Raw genomic sequence first — 14,345 nt, forward strand, 5'->3', positions numbered from 1 at the left:
ATCCATCTGTTCACTGGCTTTAACCTTAGAGTTAGCTCAGAGGGAACAGGCGTTGTCTTTTCAGTCTAGATTTTTAGAAAGTTTTCTGGTTCATATCTACAGTTCCTAAATATTAGGAAATAATTAGTAGTTATTATGAATGAATCAATAATAGTGTAAGCATCAGCTTCATTTATTTAGAAAGGAAGAGAATAAAGAAAATTGTTTGCTATGTAGTATACTTTATAGCTAACCTGTGAGTTGAATGAGGTTTGGGGAAAAAAAATGATGCAGTTGGTCTAATTAAAAAACTGTATTGCAGTGGGTACTCAAAAGCCTTTCTGTGAAGTTAATTGTCTAGAAGAGATGTCATGGCTAGTAAGCAGAAGAGAGAGATGTAAGAAAAGCAGGAGAAGAGATGTAATGTGTGCGGTGAGGACATAACATTCACTGTTAAAATTGCAGAGAAGCTATAATTTAGGATCATTTTCAGCTTTTAGTGCATCCAACACGGAGCACAGCTCCAACAGGGTAAAAAGTCACCTGAGCCATCCGTTGCCGTGGCGGTGAGCTCTGTGCTATGCCTTTCACTGAGGAGCACTGTCACTGTAATGTTAGTGTGCATGTGGCTTTAGTTCTATGCCTTGGTGGATGAATTCAGATTAAGTGGTATCTCAAAACTCACCTTAGCAATACCTTTAAGGACAGTGGACTAAAGTAGTGCTAGCAACAAGGAATGATGCAATGGCAGGCTGGAAGTTTGTGATAGCCCAACCCATCATCACCAAGTTCATTGTGACCCAGTAAACCCTCCAGTACTGTCCTACATTCTGCTGCTTTGCTTGTGACATTTCACTCTTCTTAGTAATCCATACCTAAGTATGGTGTGTAATTTTAGGTCCTGTGTTTGAAGTGATTAGGTACCCCTGAGCTGTGAAAAAGGGCAGAAAATGGGGCATGGTGCTAGAAAGGCAGATGTAGTCCATTTGGTATGCAAAGCAGGCACGATGTGTGTCTGCAAGCATGCGTCAATTCAGTTAAAAAAATTTTGCCACCTTACGTTTGCCAAAGTGGTTGTGTTTTCCTTTCTTTGAAAGCTTGGCATTCATTGTGTTCAAACAACTTGGAGCTTGCTGCAGGATAAAGAACTGCCTGCTTAGCATGGATGAGGGCTTTCTGTGAGCTAAGCAGAAGAGGCGAGCTTAAAACTCTGGCGCCTAATTTTATTGAAGTGTATCATGGGCAACTGCAAGAATGGAGTCCTTGCTGCTTGTCTTTAGTAAAGGAAATGAGTGGGTCCCTCTGTAAAGGGCTACTTAGTAAGGGAACGTGCACTGAAATCAAATTATACCAACGGGTATGATTAATTTAGCAGTGTAACATTAGGGTAAAGCTGTGAGAAAATTAAGGTGGGTTGCTTTGTGCTTTGCAATATAGCTTTGTGATGCTGCACAATATTGATTGCATTGGTAGGTATAGCTTTTAGTAAAACTAGTTGAAATTAAAAAACTCTCCAGGTATGCTAGACCCTCCTTACCCATATTTTTTAAGTACTTTGAAGTCCATATGTGGCTAGGTAGCCCTGAGATGTAAAAAGGGGTAAGAAATGAGAGCCTAATGTTAAAAAGATAGATGGTGACATGCATAAACAAAAAACAAAACATGATTTTTTAGAAACAATCAAGGTATTTAAGTTTTTGTTCTGATAGTTGTCTGGGTACGTTGGGGCATTTGCAGTTTCCAATTTGTTTAGCTAGTGCTTTGTAAAAGTGCGGTGGGATGTTTCAAGTTACGCTCGCTTGCATGACCTGAAAGAACGCCTCTTGTCACAAGCGTAGACAGAAGAAAGAATGGGCTCTGTGGTGCCTTGCTGGCCGTACACCCACAGTCAGTGTATAACTGCCCTAAGGAGTTTCAGACTTTATTTAAAGAAAAAAAGCTACACTTTCACTCCTTGCAGCAAACTAAAATGTATTCTACAGTTTCTGTGACCAGCAATGGAATGTTCATGCATTTCAGTAGAGACCTGAGGAAGTGGACTGGTCTGTCCGAGGCAACGGCTGTCACTTCCTGGTTTACAGGGGTGGCTGTCAAGCATTTTAGATGCAGTTCCTTCTCAGAATTGGATCATTTTTGGAAGAGTTGAAATAAAAATAGTGCAGGCGGCCTCACTTACTGTGGAGTCCTGGCCTTCATATGTTTTTATATTTTATTAGAGTTTCTGCAGGTAACACAAACCACTGATGTGTCTCGTTAATACCTGCCTGAATACTGAAGTGTGAGAGCCTTTTTGGAGCTGAATCACCTGCCAAGGCCTGTCAAATATCTGATGAAATACCCACTAACGTGTATTTGGTTATGCAACTTACAAATTTGTGGGCCTGGAGCCACAGAAAGCTTTGGGCCCAACAACAACCAGATACTTAGTTTACTGGTTCTGTTCAGGCTCCTGTTCACCTGGTAAAATCAGCTGAAACCAAATAAGAAAGCCAAGGCGCTCCTACAACCTCATCGTCACTGAGAAGCCCCATTATCTCTTGAAAGAGATAACTTAGAGCACCTAATTTCCACAGCAACTAATTTCCACAGAGGCTCCAGGCTATTCCCAGTCTCTGGTTAGGTGCTTTCTTGCATCCCTCACTGAGGCTCGTAACCCTCAGGCATATGGGGTTTATACATTTTCTCCCATGAACCTTGTAAGGCTTTCCTCTTAGAAATTTTTGGAGATTGTAGGTCAGGATGGCTGAGTTTAGGAAATAAGCAGTTTAATCCCTTCACTGAAAGTTCAAGCAAATGGCTGGATCCAGCAGTCCAGGAGCAGAATAATAAAGATCCATTATGTCACATGAACAGGATCTCCAACAATTACTTTTTCTCCATGAAAAGATGGATGCACTGGTTTTCCTCAGAATGTTAGTCTCCGGCCCAAACAGTTGCATGAGAGTGCTTGGAGGTGAAATAAGTGTATCACACATATTAGAGGATATGAGCATAGGGTTTGTTGATAACCAATTCTTTAATTGGCCTGAAGAATGCTTAACTGGGGAGAGCATTATGAACTAATGATTAGATACAAAGCTATTTGTGATTTAATGGTCACATCAAGTGCCAGTAGCCTTCTGCCCTGCTGTGTTTTTATGCTACTTTTACTTGCAGCGACATTTGAAAAAATAATAAAATTTTAAAAAATAACAATAATAAACTGGCAGATGGTGTACTCATCAGTTTTGAGTGCTGAAGAAATGGCTCAAATTAGTCATAGAGTGGAAATCAAGAACAGGAGCATTTTACCACTTGCTCAGGGGCACACTGAGGATGATGACCAGCAGGACCAGAATTAGTTGCCTGAGCAGATTAGAAGTGGCGGTGAGTAGGTTATTGTTATGGGGCAGTTGCACCCTGGATGGTGTGAGATCTGCCAGCAGCTCTGGTCCCATCAAGGCAGGGCTTTCAGCAGCAGGGGTGATCCTCAGCAGCTGGCACCACACAAGTAAAGGCTTTTTTGCTTGGCATTCTCTGTTTCACATAGTACAGAAAGCAGCACGGCAGCCTTGCAGTACTTGGACGCAAATGCTTTTTGTCAGCTCCATCTGGGTTGTGGTGTTTACATAAAGCTTGAGGAGGAGGAGAGTCCCTTTGGAAATAAAGCTTTCCGTTTCATTGCTTTCTTTAAAATGCCCGAAAGCAGTGCAAAATCTCTGGAGTGAAGGCCCTGCACCACCACAAAATACTTGTGGGATCCCTGGGTAGCTGCCAGAAGTCCTAGTTATTTGTAGGAGGCAATTGAGAATACTGCTGGTGTGTTAGCCTTCAAAAATGCATCGGAAGCATTTTTACATCTATCACATGGCTATTGCTGAACTCTCCATGTATGGATGTTCGTATCATCCTATTTACGAGCTGCCCTGGCTCAGCTGAGGGGGTGTTGGCTTCTTGTTGTTGTTGAAGAGAGGAGAAGGCAGTAGGAGGCCTTACTTTTTCAAAGGACACTCTGTGGAACACATCTTCTTATGAGTTTCAGACTCAGTCTCTCTTTTTTACGAACTCTTTTAGACAAGTATAGAGAAATTATACTGAGAAAGCAGCTGTTTATAAATCTGGTTTGATGTTAGATATGACCTAAGTTACAGATTTCATCATGTGTGCATGGATGGATAGCACATCTCAAAATCAATCAATATACAAATGCTATCAATCGGAACAGGTGTACATCAGAATATTTTCCAAGCAGTCATTGAGAGGGAAAGGAAAAGCACAACAGTGTATTGAGGGATTTTCATCTTCTTTTTTCCTTAGGATATTAATTTACTAAGGAAGAAGCATGCAGTGTCAAAGCAAGGAGGCTTTTTTTTTTTTAACTGAACGGCAGAGCCAGCATTAACAGAAAGAATTGTTTCTTTATTTATGTTTATGGAAGTCAGCATAAGATGATGAACAGCAATACAAATGCTGCATCTGAAATTAAATAAGTCCCAGTTCAACAAGTTGAACGTTATTTGCTTGCTTAACTCTTGTTCTTTGCCTGGACCAGGAAGAGTCCAGTCAAGGAGCCAGATGAGTTATCGATACTTAAAGGGGACAGTTGTGCTACTTTGATGAATTGGCTATGTCCAGCTCTGGAACAAGCCTGTAGTTTGGATTGGCAGGTCTGATAGCTCTTTGGCTGTATTTTTGTTATTCTCTTTTCCCCTCCAAAGCAGCCTCTATCATTACAGAAGGCCAGAGCAAAAACACATTGTTCCTCAGGTGAATAAACAAGTTGTGTTGAAAAACTACTGTTTTGTTTTAGTGAGGTGTTGATCAGCATGGTGAAGACCTCAACTTATCTTTACTTTGTTTTGCTTTTCTTTTTCATTTTAAAATGCATTGTAATGTTAAAAGCTAATTAAGAAGCAATACCTTAGAGGGCTATACTTTTGAAAAAGAAAGTTGCCACATGAAAACTTGTAAGATCCAAGAATTAAAGGGAAAATTTAAATGTTTTGAGCCATACTGACAGCAGAAACTGAAAATACTGAGATCCTTTTTCATTACAATTTGCAGAAAGGTGGCCAATTTTGACTTAAACATGTGAAAGCTGAGGAGGGCAGTCCTAACCAGTCTCCTTGTGTCTCCTTCAGTGTTTCATCCCATGATCAATCATATCTACTGAGTACAATTTCTTTAAAAAAATGCATTTAAGTACAGATGTCTTTTTCAGCAAACTGCAGATGTTTGAGATGGCAGACCTTGTTTTGCTTTCTTTTGCAGTGCGTTAGTTCTTGGTTACTGCAGTGCTGTCCTAATTTACCAGCCAGGGACCTGAGGACTTCTGCTGCTGCTGTGAAGTCACCCAACATCCAGCCCTTGCACACCTCTCAGCCCCACTGCTGACACCTCCTTTTGTCTCCCTTTAGAAAATCCTGACCATGATCCCAACTGAGGAGGAAAAGCAAAAGATCCAGGAGGCTCAGCTGGCGACCCCCGACGTCCCCCTGGGCAGCGCCGAGCAGTTCCTTCTCACCCTCTCCTCCATCAGCGAACTCTCCGCCAGGCTCCAGCTCTGGGCTTTCAAGCTGGACTACGAGATAGTGGAAAAGGTGAGAGGAAAGCAAGGAGGCTGGGGTGGAGACTCCTCCAAGGCTTTGCTTAATCTTTCCTTGACCTTGTTATTATATGAGCATATATTTTGAGGAAACAGTAAATGGGTCGCTTTTGTTTCGGTGGCCAACCAGGAAACAGCTAAAATGATCCTTCATAATCTGGTCCTTCTATAAAAGAAAATTAAAGATTATGTCTTCCTTCCTTTAATTAGGCAGTAATGATATTGGAACAAAGGAGAAGGCTAAATCCTTACCACATCTTTTCCAGATGTTGTTATTCAGGAAATTCTTACTTCAGAGCAGTAAGAATTTTTCTTTGGATAGAGATTGAATGAGGACTACGGTATTCAGCCTTACATCGTAAAATGAGAGTATTGACCTTACATCCATTGGAACAAAGGAAAACACCATCCATTAGAGTTATTTCTGTTTATATCTCTCTTTCAAAGCTACAAAGAAAAGATAAGACGTCCTTCAGGGGGGCTTTTTTCAGTCACAGATAGTTGTTGCCACCTTCTTCATGGATGGCATTTCTTCAGAGAACACTGTAATTGGGTTGTCTGTCATGAATGACGAATCACAGGCAAAAATTTCAAAATGACAGGGTATAATTTCCATGCATAGGTGAAACAGAATGAAACTGTGCAGGCGATTTCAGCTACATGCTGACTTTTACAAGCTCTTTCAGGAATGTCAGCGCAGGAGCCTTCTTCTGGCTGCACTTTTGGTGCATACCCCATGCATTGCTCTTCAACCAGCTCTCTCTCCTGTATTTATTAATTTTGTATGTGTATATGTGTGCATACACACATACAAAAAAGTCAGAGTAACTTTTGTGTGGTATGGATTCTGAGAAGTGGGACATGCTTCTGAAAATGCCCTACGTTTACCTAGCCATGGTGATTTAACAAGTTATACAACAGGGGATTGATTTGCAGATGATACTATCAAGATTATTCAACCTCTGCTTAATTTTCTTAGATTTTAGGAAATGCAAAATATTCAGGATTTTTAAATTGTGACATTTTAGTCTTACACATTTACATTTCTACTTGTAAAACATAAAATCCTTGTATCTGACCTGAATATTTTTTGCCCTTTTTCCAACTCTGGTACAGCTATTTATTTTCCTTTGAAGTTACCACAAGACTAAATTGTTCCTTTCATCTGAGCTGAGTTTGCTGTAGCTGCTGAACTATATCTATACCTAAAATTTCTAGCTTCCTCTCAACCAAAAGTAACATTTGAAGCACTACTACAAGCTAAAGAAATTCTGTTAGTTTCCTGTTGCTGATCCTTATAAAGTTTATGCCACAGAGTTAGTGAATTGCTAGCTAAAATCCATGTAAAATTGATGCCAGTGTAAAATGTCTGAAATACCTAAATTATTGAAAGGAGCAATAGCTGGGCTGAAGGTAGGACCAAGATTTTTATCCCTCTTGAAAGGTGATAACTATGATAAAATAAGAGCAGCATGTGGTAAGCAGCCTATCAGACAAGCACAGATATCACAGACAGCTTGGGTCTTGCTTGGGGGAAGAGGAAGATACGAGATCAGACATCAGAGGTATGAGAGTGGGTGAGCAGTTGGGTCTCTCAAATAACAAAATGTTGAACTCGGAGTTTAAGTTCCAGGTAATCAATAAACATAAGCCTTATTTAAACTGAGATAAGATACCATGAGCATATCCAATTAAAAAATGGATTAGTATGCATTACTGATTATGATAATAAAAGAGTCCCATAACCTGCTAATGTTCTTCTGTGCTTGAAACTGGTTTTGTAGAAGATCTGTCTGCAAATGGACAAACCCTTCCTGGAACTTAGGTGCCAAATCAATCACCACAGTTTTTGTCCATTTTTTTGTCCAAATCAAGTATTTGCTTGATTTTTTTTTTTATTTACTTATTTTTAAATTAGGAAAATTAATAACACTTCAGAATTCATTCTTATTATTTATGAAGTCACACGTTATGTAAGACATGAATGAACCGTACTATTGTTTCCATGATGCTGGAAGTTTTAGATGGTCCACATTATCAACAGTGTGAAATACCCAAGTTGTTGATGTAAGTTTTGGGTTCTCTTTCATGAGGCTTGTTTGCTAATCAGCCTAGAACAGGCATTGGCCTAAGCAAGTCTTAGCCCCAACTCTTGACAACCTGAAAGAAAAACAGAATTAAATTGTTCAAGAAAAAGGTTAAGTGAGAAACTGTTCATGTTTGCAGAAAAGCTTTTCGGGCATAATGAAGTCAGTCATCTTTCTTGGGCTGAATTTAATTAACTAAAGCAAGTCAGGGTGCATTGGTAGGGAGCAGCCTTAGACTGTGAGGGGCTGAACTGGATGGATGAATACTTAGTCCTTGCTCTTTACAGGCAGTTATGGTGCAATTATGGCCTTCACTGTAAGCTGTGGAGCATGTGTCAATGCATTGATTTAGATGTTCAAATATATGCATGTGAAAATGAAAAAGGAAAACCCTTTCCAACTGATCTGTTTGATAATGTGTGAAGTGTTTTGAAATGTTAACAAGTGTCTAAGGTACCGTGTGCCTACTGATGATCATCAGTGGTTAACAGTAATTTTTCTCACCCTTCTTTTCATATCATATTTTAAGGGCATAGACAAAAGAGAGAGATTTTCAACTTCAAATCTTCTTTTTCAGACTTTTGATTGCTCTGAAAAATTGGACTGTGCTACTGCTAATTCTTTGTACTGAACTATTTATGTTGCAGATGCTGTCAAATCTCATTATCTCAAAGGGAGTTTAAAGATCTTAGGAAGAGAAGTAGAAGCTTTAGTTTTCCTAAATCAGCTATTTTTTTCCTTAAGGTCACTGTGAGCAAATATATTCTTATTTCTGACAACTTTAAAGGATCATAAATGAACATAAGCAGGTGTAGAAAGGAGAAAAGTAGAACTGGAAAAGAAAGGGGCTTGCTTCAGTTGCTCTTCTGAGTAGAAAGAACTCTAGTCTCCTTGGAGAGAGTGTGCTAGAGAAATAAATGTTTAATGCTATGATAAAAAATAAAGAGTAATTAGAAATCTGCGCTATATGCAAGAAAGTCTTAAGCTTGGACAACTTGCATGTAAGTAGCTAAATGAATGGCTACAGTGTGGCCTGTTTGGAAGCCTTTTATGGTGCCTTTTTATCCACCTTCAGAATGTTTTAAATTAACCTTTTAGGAATGACTTCTAAACAGGTTGCGAATTGATAGAAATTAAATAGTTCAAAAGCCTGCGTTTACAGCAGATGCAGAGCAATTTGATTCATTCCCATAATGCATCCCCCATATCAACCCTGACTTGTAAAGCAATTCAAAGAATTCCCTGCAGCAGTTTATTGATTTTAGTTTAACTTGACAAAGTCTTGGATTATTTAGTACCTCTTCTCTGATGTATAAATTACTTTGCTCACCATCTCTAAATTTGTCTCGAATTTGCCATATTCTTCTCTTTTCAAGAAATTAATCGTTCTGTATGGCTAGAAATGTATGTTTCCTTCATCTTTTTGCTCTTATTTATAGTAAAATATCAGTACAGTTATCAAATGACCCATTGTATTTCCCCAAGAAAGTGAATTTCCCAGTTACTTTGCCTCTTGGTCTAAAGTAACTTAATTTTGGCTTCTTGGCTTATAATGAGTGTAATAATTTGGGAAAAGAATCTGCTTGTGGATGCTTAGGATTGCATTTGGAGATAGAAACAATGTGAGCTGTTATTGTGCATACAAAATAAATAACCCTGGGCCTCACACAAAGACACAGAAATAAGCTCCGTCAACTCAATTACCCTTGCTCTCTTCCTTTGAACTCTCTGGCATAGTTCACTTCCCGAGGTAATGGAACAGAATTTATGTTTTCAGGTCTTATCAGTTTACATACCTATACTCAGATAACACGTGTGGATGGAAGATGCATTAAGTTAAAAGATTAAAATGAGAACACTTGTAAAGCTTGATGTTTACAGTGAGGTGGGTTTTTTCGATTTTAAAGTCACACAAGCACAAAACTGTATTTAAAACTTAGAGGTGGCCATCATTTGAAGAAAGCTTTAGAGTCAGGCTACGAATGTCAAGTCAGCCAGGGTTCTAACTTTTCTTTGGTTTGTTTTTCAAAGATTAGAAAAAAATAGTCACAAGAAGCTTTTTTATCAGTTGGGGGAGGGGGATGTTCATGCATCTAAGTCAAATGCAGCAGCCCTTTTTCTCATACTCTCTGTCCTATTTGGAATCACAGAATAATCCCCAGGACAAGTAAGGCAATTGCATACATAAAGAAGCAACATTAGGAAAGTATTTTATGCATTTCTTTGCTGTCCTTGCATGTGATTTATTAGCTGGAACATGGAGGAAGGCCAGCACACATGGCTAGTTTACACTCTGCAAGACGCCAGTTCAGGAACTTTTTGCAGTAATTAATCTAAACCATAGAATTAAAAATGAGAAGCAGCCATAGCCAAAAGCAGCCTTCGCTTTCTTGTTTCTGTTCTCATGACAGGAAGTTGCAGAACCACTTCTAGACCTGAAGGAAGGAATGGATCAACTGGAGCACAATAAAACTTTGGGATTTATCCTTTCTACTCTGCTAGCCATTGGGAACTTTCTGAACGGAACCAACGTAAGCCTGATGTCCCAGCATTTCCCCTGCATCTTTTTCCTTCAAAAAACAGAACTCAAAACCATTATGACAGTTACAACCCAGTCTTTATTTTGTACCAGAAATAATTTAGAAAACAAAATTTGCTTTTTCTTTGTATTATGTGTCAGGGGATGCTATTCACCTCTTTCAGCATAACCTGAAGGAGATGTAGAGCTAGATACTCTTCTGTGTAACTCCCTGGAGTTTAGTGTTGATGCTCTCCATTCAAATTCTGAGAACTGTGTCATGAGTCATTTCACTGCAGATGGAGTGATTTTAAGCCTACTCCTCAGCAAGTTAAAAATAAATAAAGCAATAAGTTTCTTCTGCTTTAGGATTATTATTTTTCTTTCCCCTCTGCTCCTACTTGGTAATCATTTTTGTCTATTAATCTGCATGGGAAGGAATAAGTATTTTTATTTTTTTATTTCTTGCATTTTTCCCCCCTTACAGGCCAAAGCTTTTGAGTTGAGCTACCTCGAAAAGGTTCCAGAAGTGAAGGACACAGTGCATAAGCAGTCCCTCCTGCACCACGTCTGCACTATGGTGGTGGAAAAGTTCCCAGACAGCACTGATCTTTATTCAGAGATCGGGGCCATCACTAGGTCAGCCAAGGTATGTCAAGGGGGTGAAAATATATATATGTATATACGTATATATACATATATATATATATTAAAATCTCTTTGAAGTGAAATATTTAAGATTTTCTTTTATTCTTTGATATTTTTCTCCCTAGTCACAGCCCTTTTTATGAATGTGGATTCATTGTGTCATTCCCATTGAATTTCAAAGATGCCAGTACTCTCTCTTCTGAGTTTTATCTCATCTGTCAGGTTTCCTCATCAGTGTACTAATAGGCAGCCACATTATGACGACCATTTAATGTTATGTACATTATTAATGTATATAACTATTAGGAAATATATTCAAGTTAAAACTTTATTACACCAGTATGTTCAAATATATTCTGTGGTTTGGGGGAATCTCTTCTTTAAGGCAGATGTGTCTCTAATTATATTTTAAGGGTAATGGAAGGAATGAACCTTTTTCATAATAAAATTGTTTGCAGAATGAAAATGTACCTGAAATATTTTGTTTAACTCCTTTTCTGTCCTCCTCCTGACAATAATTTTGATAACTATGAGTTAGGGAAGATAAATAGAAATAAAGGAAACTTGTGGCAGCACCTCTTCTTAAAAAGTGGTAAAACCTTGGCTAATGCATAGGTCTGGTCAGTGGCTCAATTTGGTATGCAGATTATTTATTACTGCTGCTAGCAGGCATGATAGAAACACTATAACCTCACTCTTGGAGCTCTCAGAGATTTCATGGGTGACCCTTAAAAACAGTACATTACTTGATTAATGGAGTAAACATGACATAATATCGTCAGGAGATAACCAACATGAAAATTCTGGTTTGGAGTCATGTCTCATGTGAAAATGGAAATAATTACAAGAGATAATACTAGTATCCATCTAGACAGTGTCTTGATTCAGACAGTGGCCAATACCAGCTGCTTGAGAGGAGAACACGAGAAGCTTCAAAGGAAAAGGAAGATTTCTCCTAGCAAAATTTTATCATATATGAGTCATAATACTCATTATACGCATGAAATGGAGGAATTATTTCTTTTCCAAAAGCCACCTTTGCATATTTTTGGAGAGGGGGAAACAATTTTTTTAAAACTGCAAAAATCAAATCTTATTTTGGCTCCTAGTGCAGTTTTTGTGATAATGAATTCATAATCTAATTTTATCTGCTGTTGAATTTGCCAATTTTAAGATTTACTGTCTGAATATATTGAACACTCAAAACTCTATTTCATGAATAAGTTAGGTTGGAAGGGACCTCAGAAGGTCATCTGGTCCATCACCCTTTTCAGTCCAAGGCTAAATTACACCAGGCTGCTCAGATCCTTGTCTAAGTGTTAAATAATCCTTCTACCTCCTTTTTTTTTTTCAGACCATTTCCATACTTTTTCTCCATCTTACCATTTAGAACAGGTTGAACAATATGAAACACAGTGTTCCAGCCTCTCCTTAGAAATGTTATATGCTTACTGTGTTGGTCCATTCTCCTTGTGCTATCTTTTGTTAGATGTCCTGAGGTTTTTATTGTGGTTTTTGACTATTGCTATCCTTTTGACTCTGCCACCTTTGGGCAGTTCACAAGGACATCCAGGAAGTCTCCTGAGCTCATCAAGAAATTCAGAACTTGGCCTGATGCACAAAGAAATCCAACATTGCCTGCAATGTGCACTTTATTGCAATCTACAGTAATGACCATGATCTGCAGAAACAGATTTACTGCTTAACTCTCAAATCCCTAATAATCTTAAATCAGGACTAATGTGAATAATGTTTTGCCATCTGTAGATTTTACCCCCTCAGTGTGCTTCCTTGTTTCTAGATAATTTTGAAATACAAAGTACAAACCATGAGACACCTACTGTTAACCATGTCATCAAATGAGAACCAATATATATTCCTTCTTTTCTTTTGCTCTCTTAACCTCACACTTCACAGGTGACCTCCCATGAGGCTCTTGTAAAGATTTTGAAAGTCTGATTTTCTTCACTTACTCTTATCTGTTAATTGTTTTATAAACATATTCAGAATCTAGTGATTATTTTGATATATTTAATTTCTTATTATTCATCCCTTCAGTCAGATTACCAGGTATAGAAATAAAGCTTGGAGTTCTTCTGTCACCTGAGTCAACCTTGCTGCTTTTGTAAAGTTATGTGAAACTTTTGCTTTTCTCTGATTCTTTAAGTTACTGAGATTAGTGAAAGGATACTCATTTTAACCAGTGGCTTAATTTCTTTCTTTTAATTGCTGTCAGAATTCTTGTCTTCTGCTTATTTACTGCTTTGCAAGCTATCATCTTCCTTCAACACATTTGTTTCTGCTAGCAAGCATTCAAACCTTGCTATTAGTTTATGTCTGTTGAAAAATAAAATACAGAAAAATAAAAACAAGTACCAGAATAGGTTTCTCCCCAACATCCTCTGTGGTGAAGTCCCTTCCATAATTCTGAGCTTCCTCAGTTTCTTTCATCCACAGTGATGCAGGACCTCCTACTTTTTTTTTTTTTTTTGATACCATAAAGGAATTTGTGGCTTTTGTTTTATATCCTGAAATATTTGCTCTTTGGATTCCATCTCTGTTCTCCTAATTTTCCTCCTGTACAGCCTATGTTTAGGCTCTGTTTTATTGCCTTCACTGAGGTTAGTTTCTCATGTTTGGCAGGCTTTAATTTTTTATTTATTTTTTTTTTCATTTGAGTGTTTCTTCATCTCTTAACATTTAGGTATATTGGTTTCTCATTTCCCTCTTTTTTCCTTTGTTAAGTTATTTTATTATTTTTTTCGATTGGGACCAAGTTAACCACAAAAATGAAAATGATCATAAAAGAGAAGAGTCCTTGTTTTCCAAAATCCACAGCATGTACGCTGTACTCTCAAGTGAGTCTTCCCTTTTTCAGTTCTAGGAAGTGGAAGATAGCGTAACGCAATGCTGTCACTTTTAAAAAAATTTTAACTCTATGAGCGTACAAAATTCAGCACAGTCTTTTGGTCTGTGGTTTGCTGATCTAGTGGCCCTGCCCAAAGCGGACGAAATTCTGAGAAGGCCAGACAAAATCACATTAAGAGAAATTATAGCCTTAACCTTCCCCGTGACGCCCAAGGTCTCCCTCCTTGGGATGTTCCTGCATGTGTTATACCACTGATGGATTGCTGTAACAAGCTCTATTCCCACTTGATCTTAGCTGCCACAAATCAAAGAGTTAGGATATGGAAGCCATCCAAGCTGCCCTCTTCAAGGGAATGTTCACAGAGGAGGCAAAATCTTGGTTTAGGAAAGCTGACAGGAAAGGAGAACTAATATTTCATTGTGGATTAGGCTGTATTTTGAGCTCCATTTTGTCTACAAACATCTTTCAGAAACCACAAAGGCTAAACAATTTCCATCCTGTAGATAAACAGAGATGCCCCTTCCCCTGAGATGCACATCACATGAGAATTTCCTGAGCCTTAGCTCATGAAAAAACCCATAAAGAAAACAGGCTGCTTCACCAGAAAGGAGTTAGAAAGACCAGAAACAAAATGGTATATTTATTGCAAAACTTGTGGCT

General features: G+C 38.3%; 1 protein-coding gene across 1 annotated transcript in view; it reads left to right on the forward strand.

Annotated features, from left to right (window-relative positions):
• Nucleotides 1–14,345, forward strand: part of FHOD3 (formin homology 2 domain containing 3) — a 371,022-nt gene that overhangs the window by 314,764 nt on the left and 41,913 nt on the right. Inside the window, exons 23-25 of the mRNA XM_014938430.1 lie at nucleotides 5,376–5,558; nucleotides 10,062–10,181; nucleotides 10,656–10,817. Coding sequence (XP_014793916.1) covers nucleotides 5,376–5,558; nucleotides 10,062–10,181; nucleotides 10,656–10,817 — 465 coding nt within the window. The remainder of the gene's footprint in view (nucleotides 1–5,375; nucleotides 5,559–10,061; nucleotides 10,182–10,655; nucleotides 10,818–14,345) is intronic.

Source organism: Calidris pugnax, unplaced genomic scaffold (genome assembly GCF_001431845.1).
Source record: "Calidris pugnax isolate Ruff unplaced genomic scaffold, ASM143184v1 scaffold13, whole genome shotgun sequence".
In the NCBI taxonomy this organism is placed as follows: Eukaryota; Metazoa; Chordata; class Aves; order Charadriiformes; family Scolopacidae; genus Calidris; species Calidris pugnax.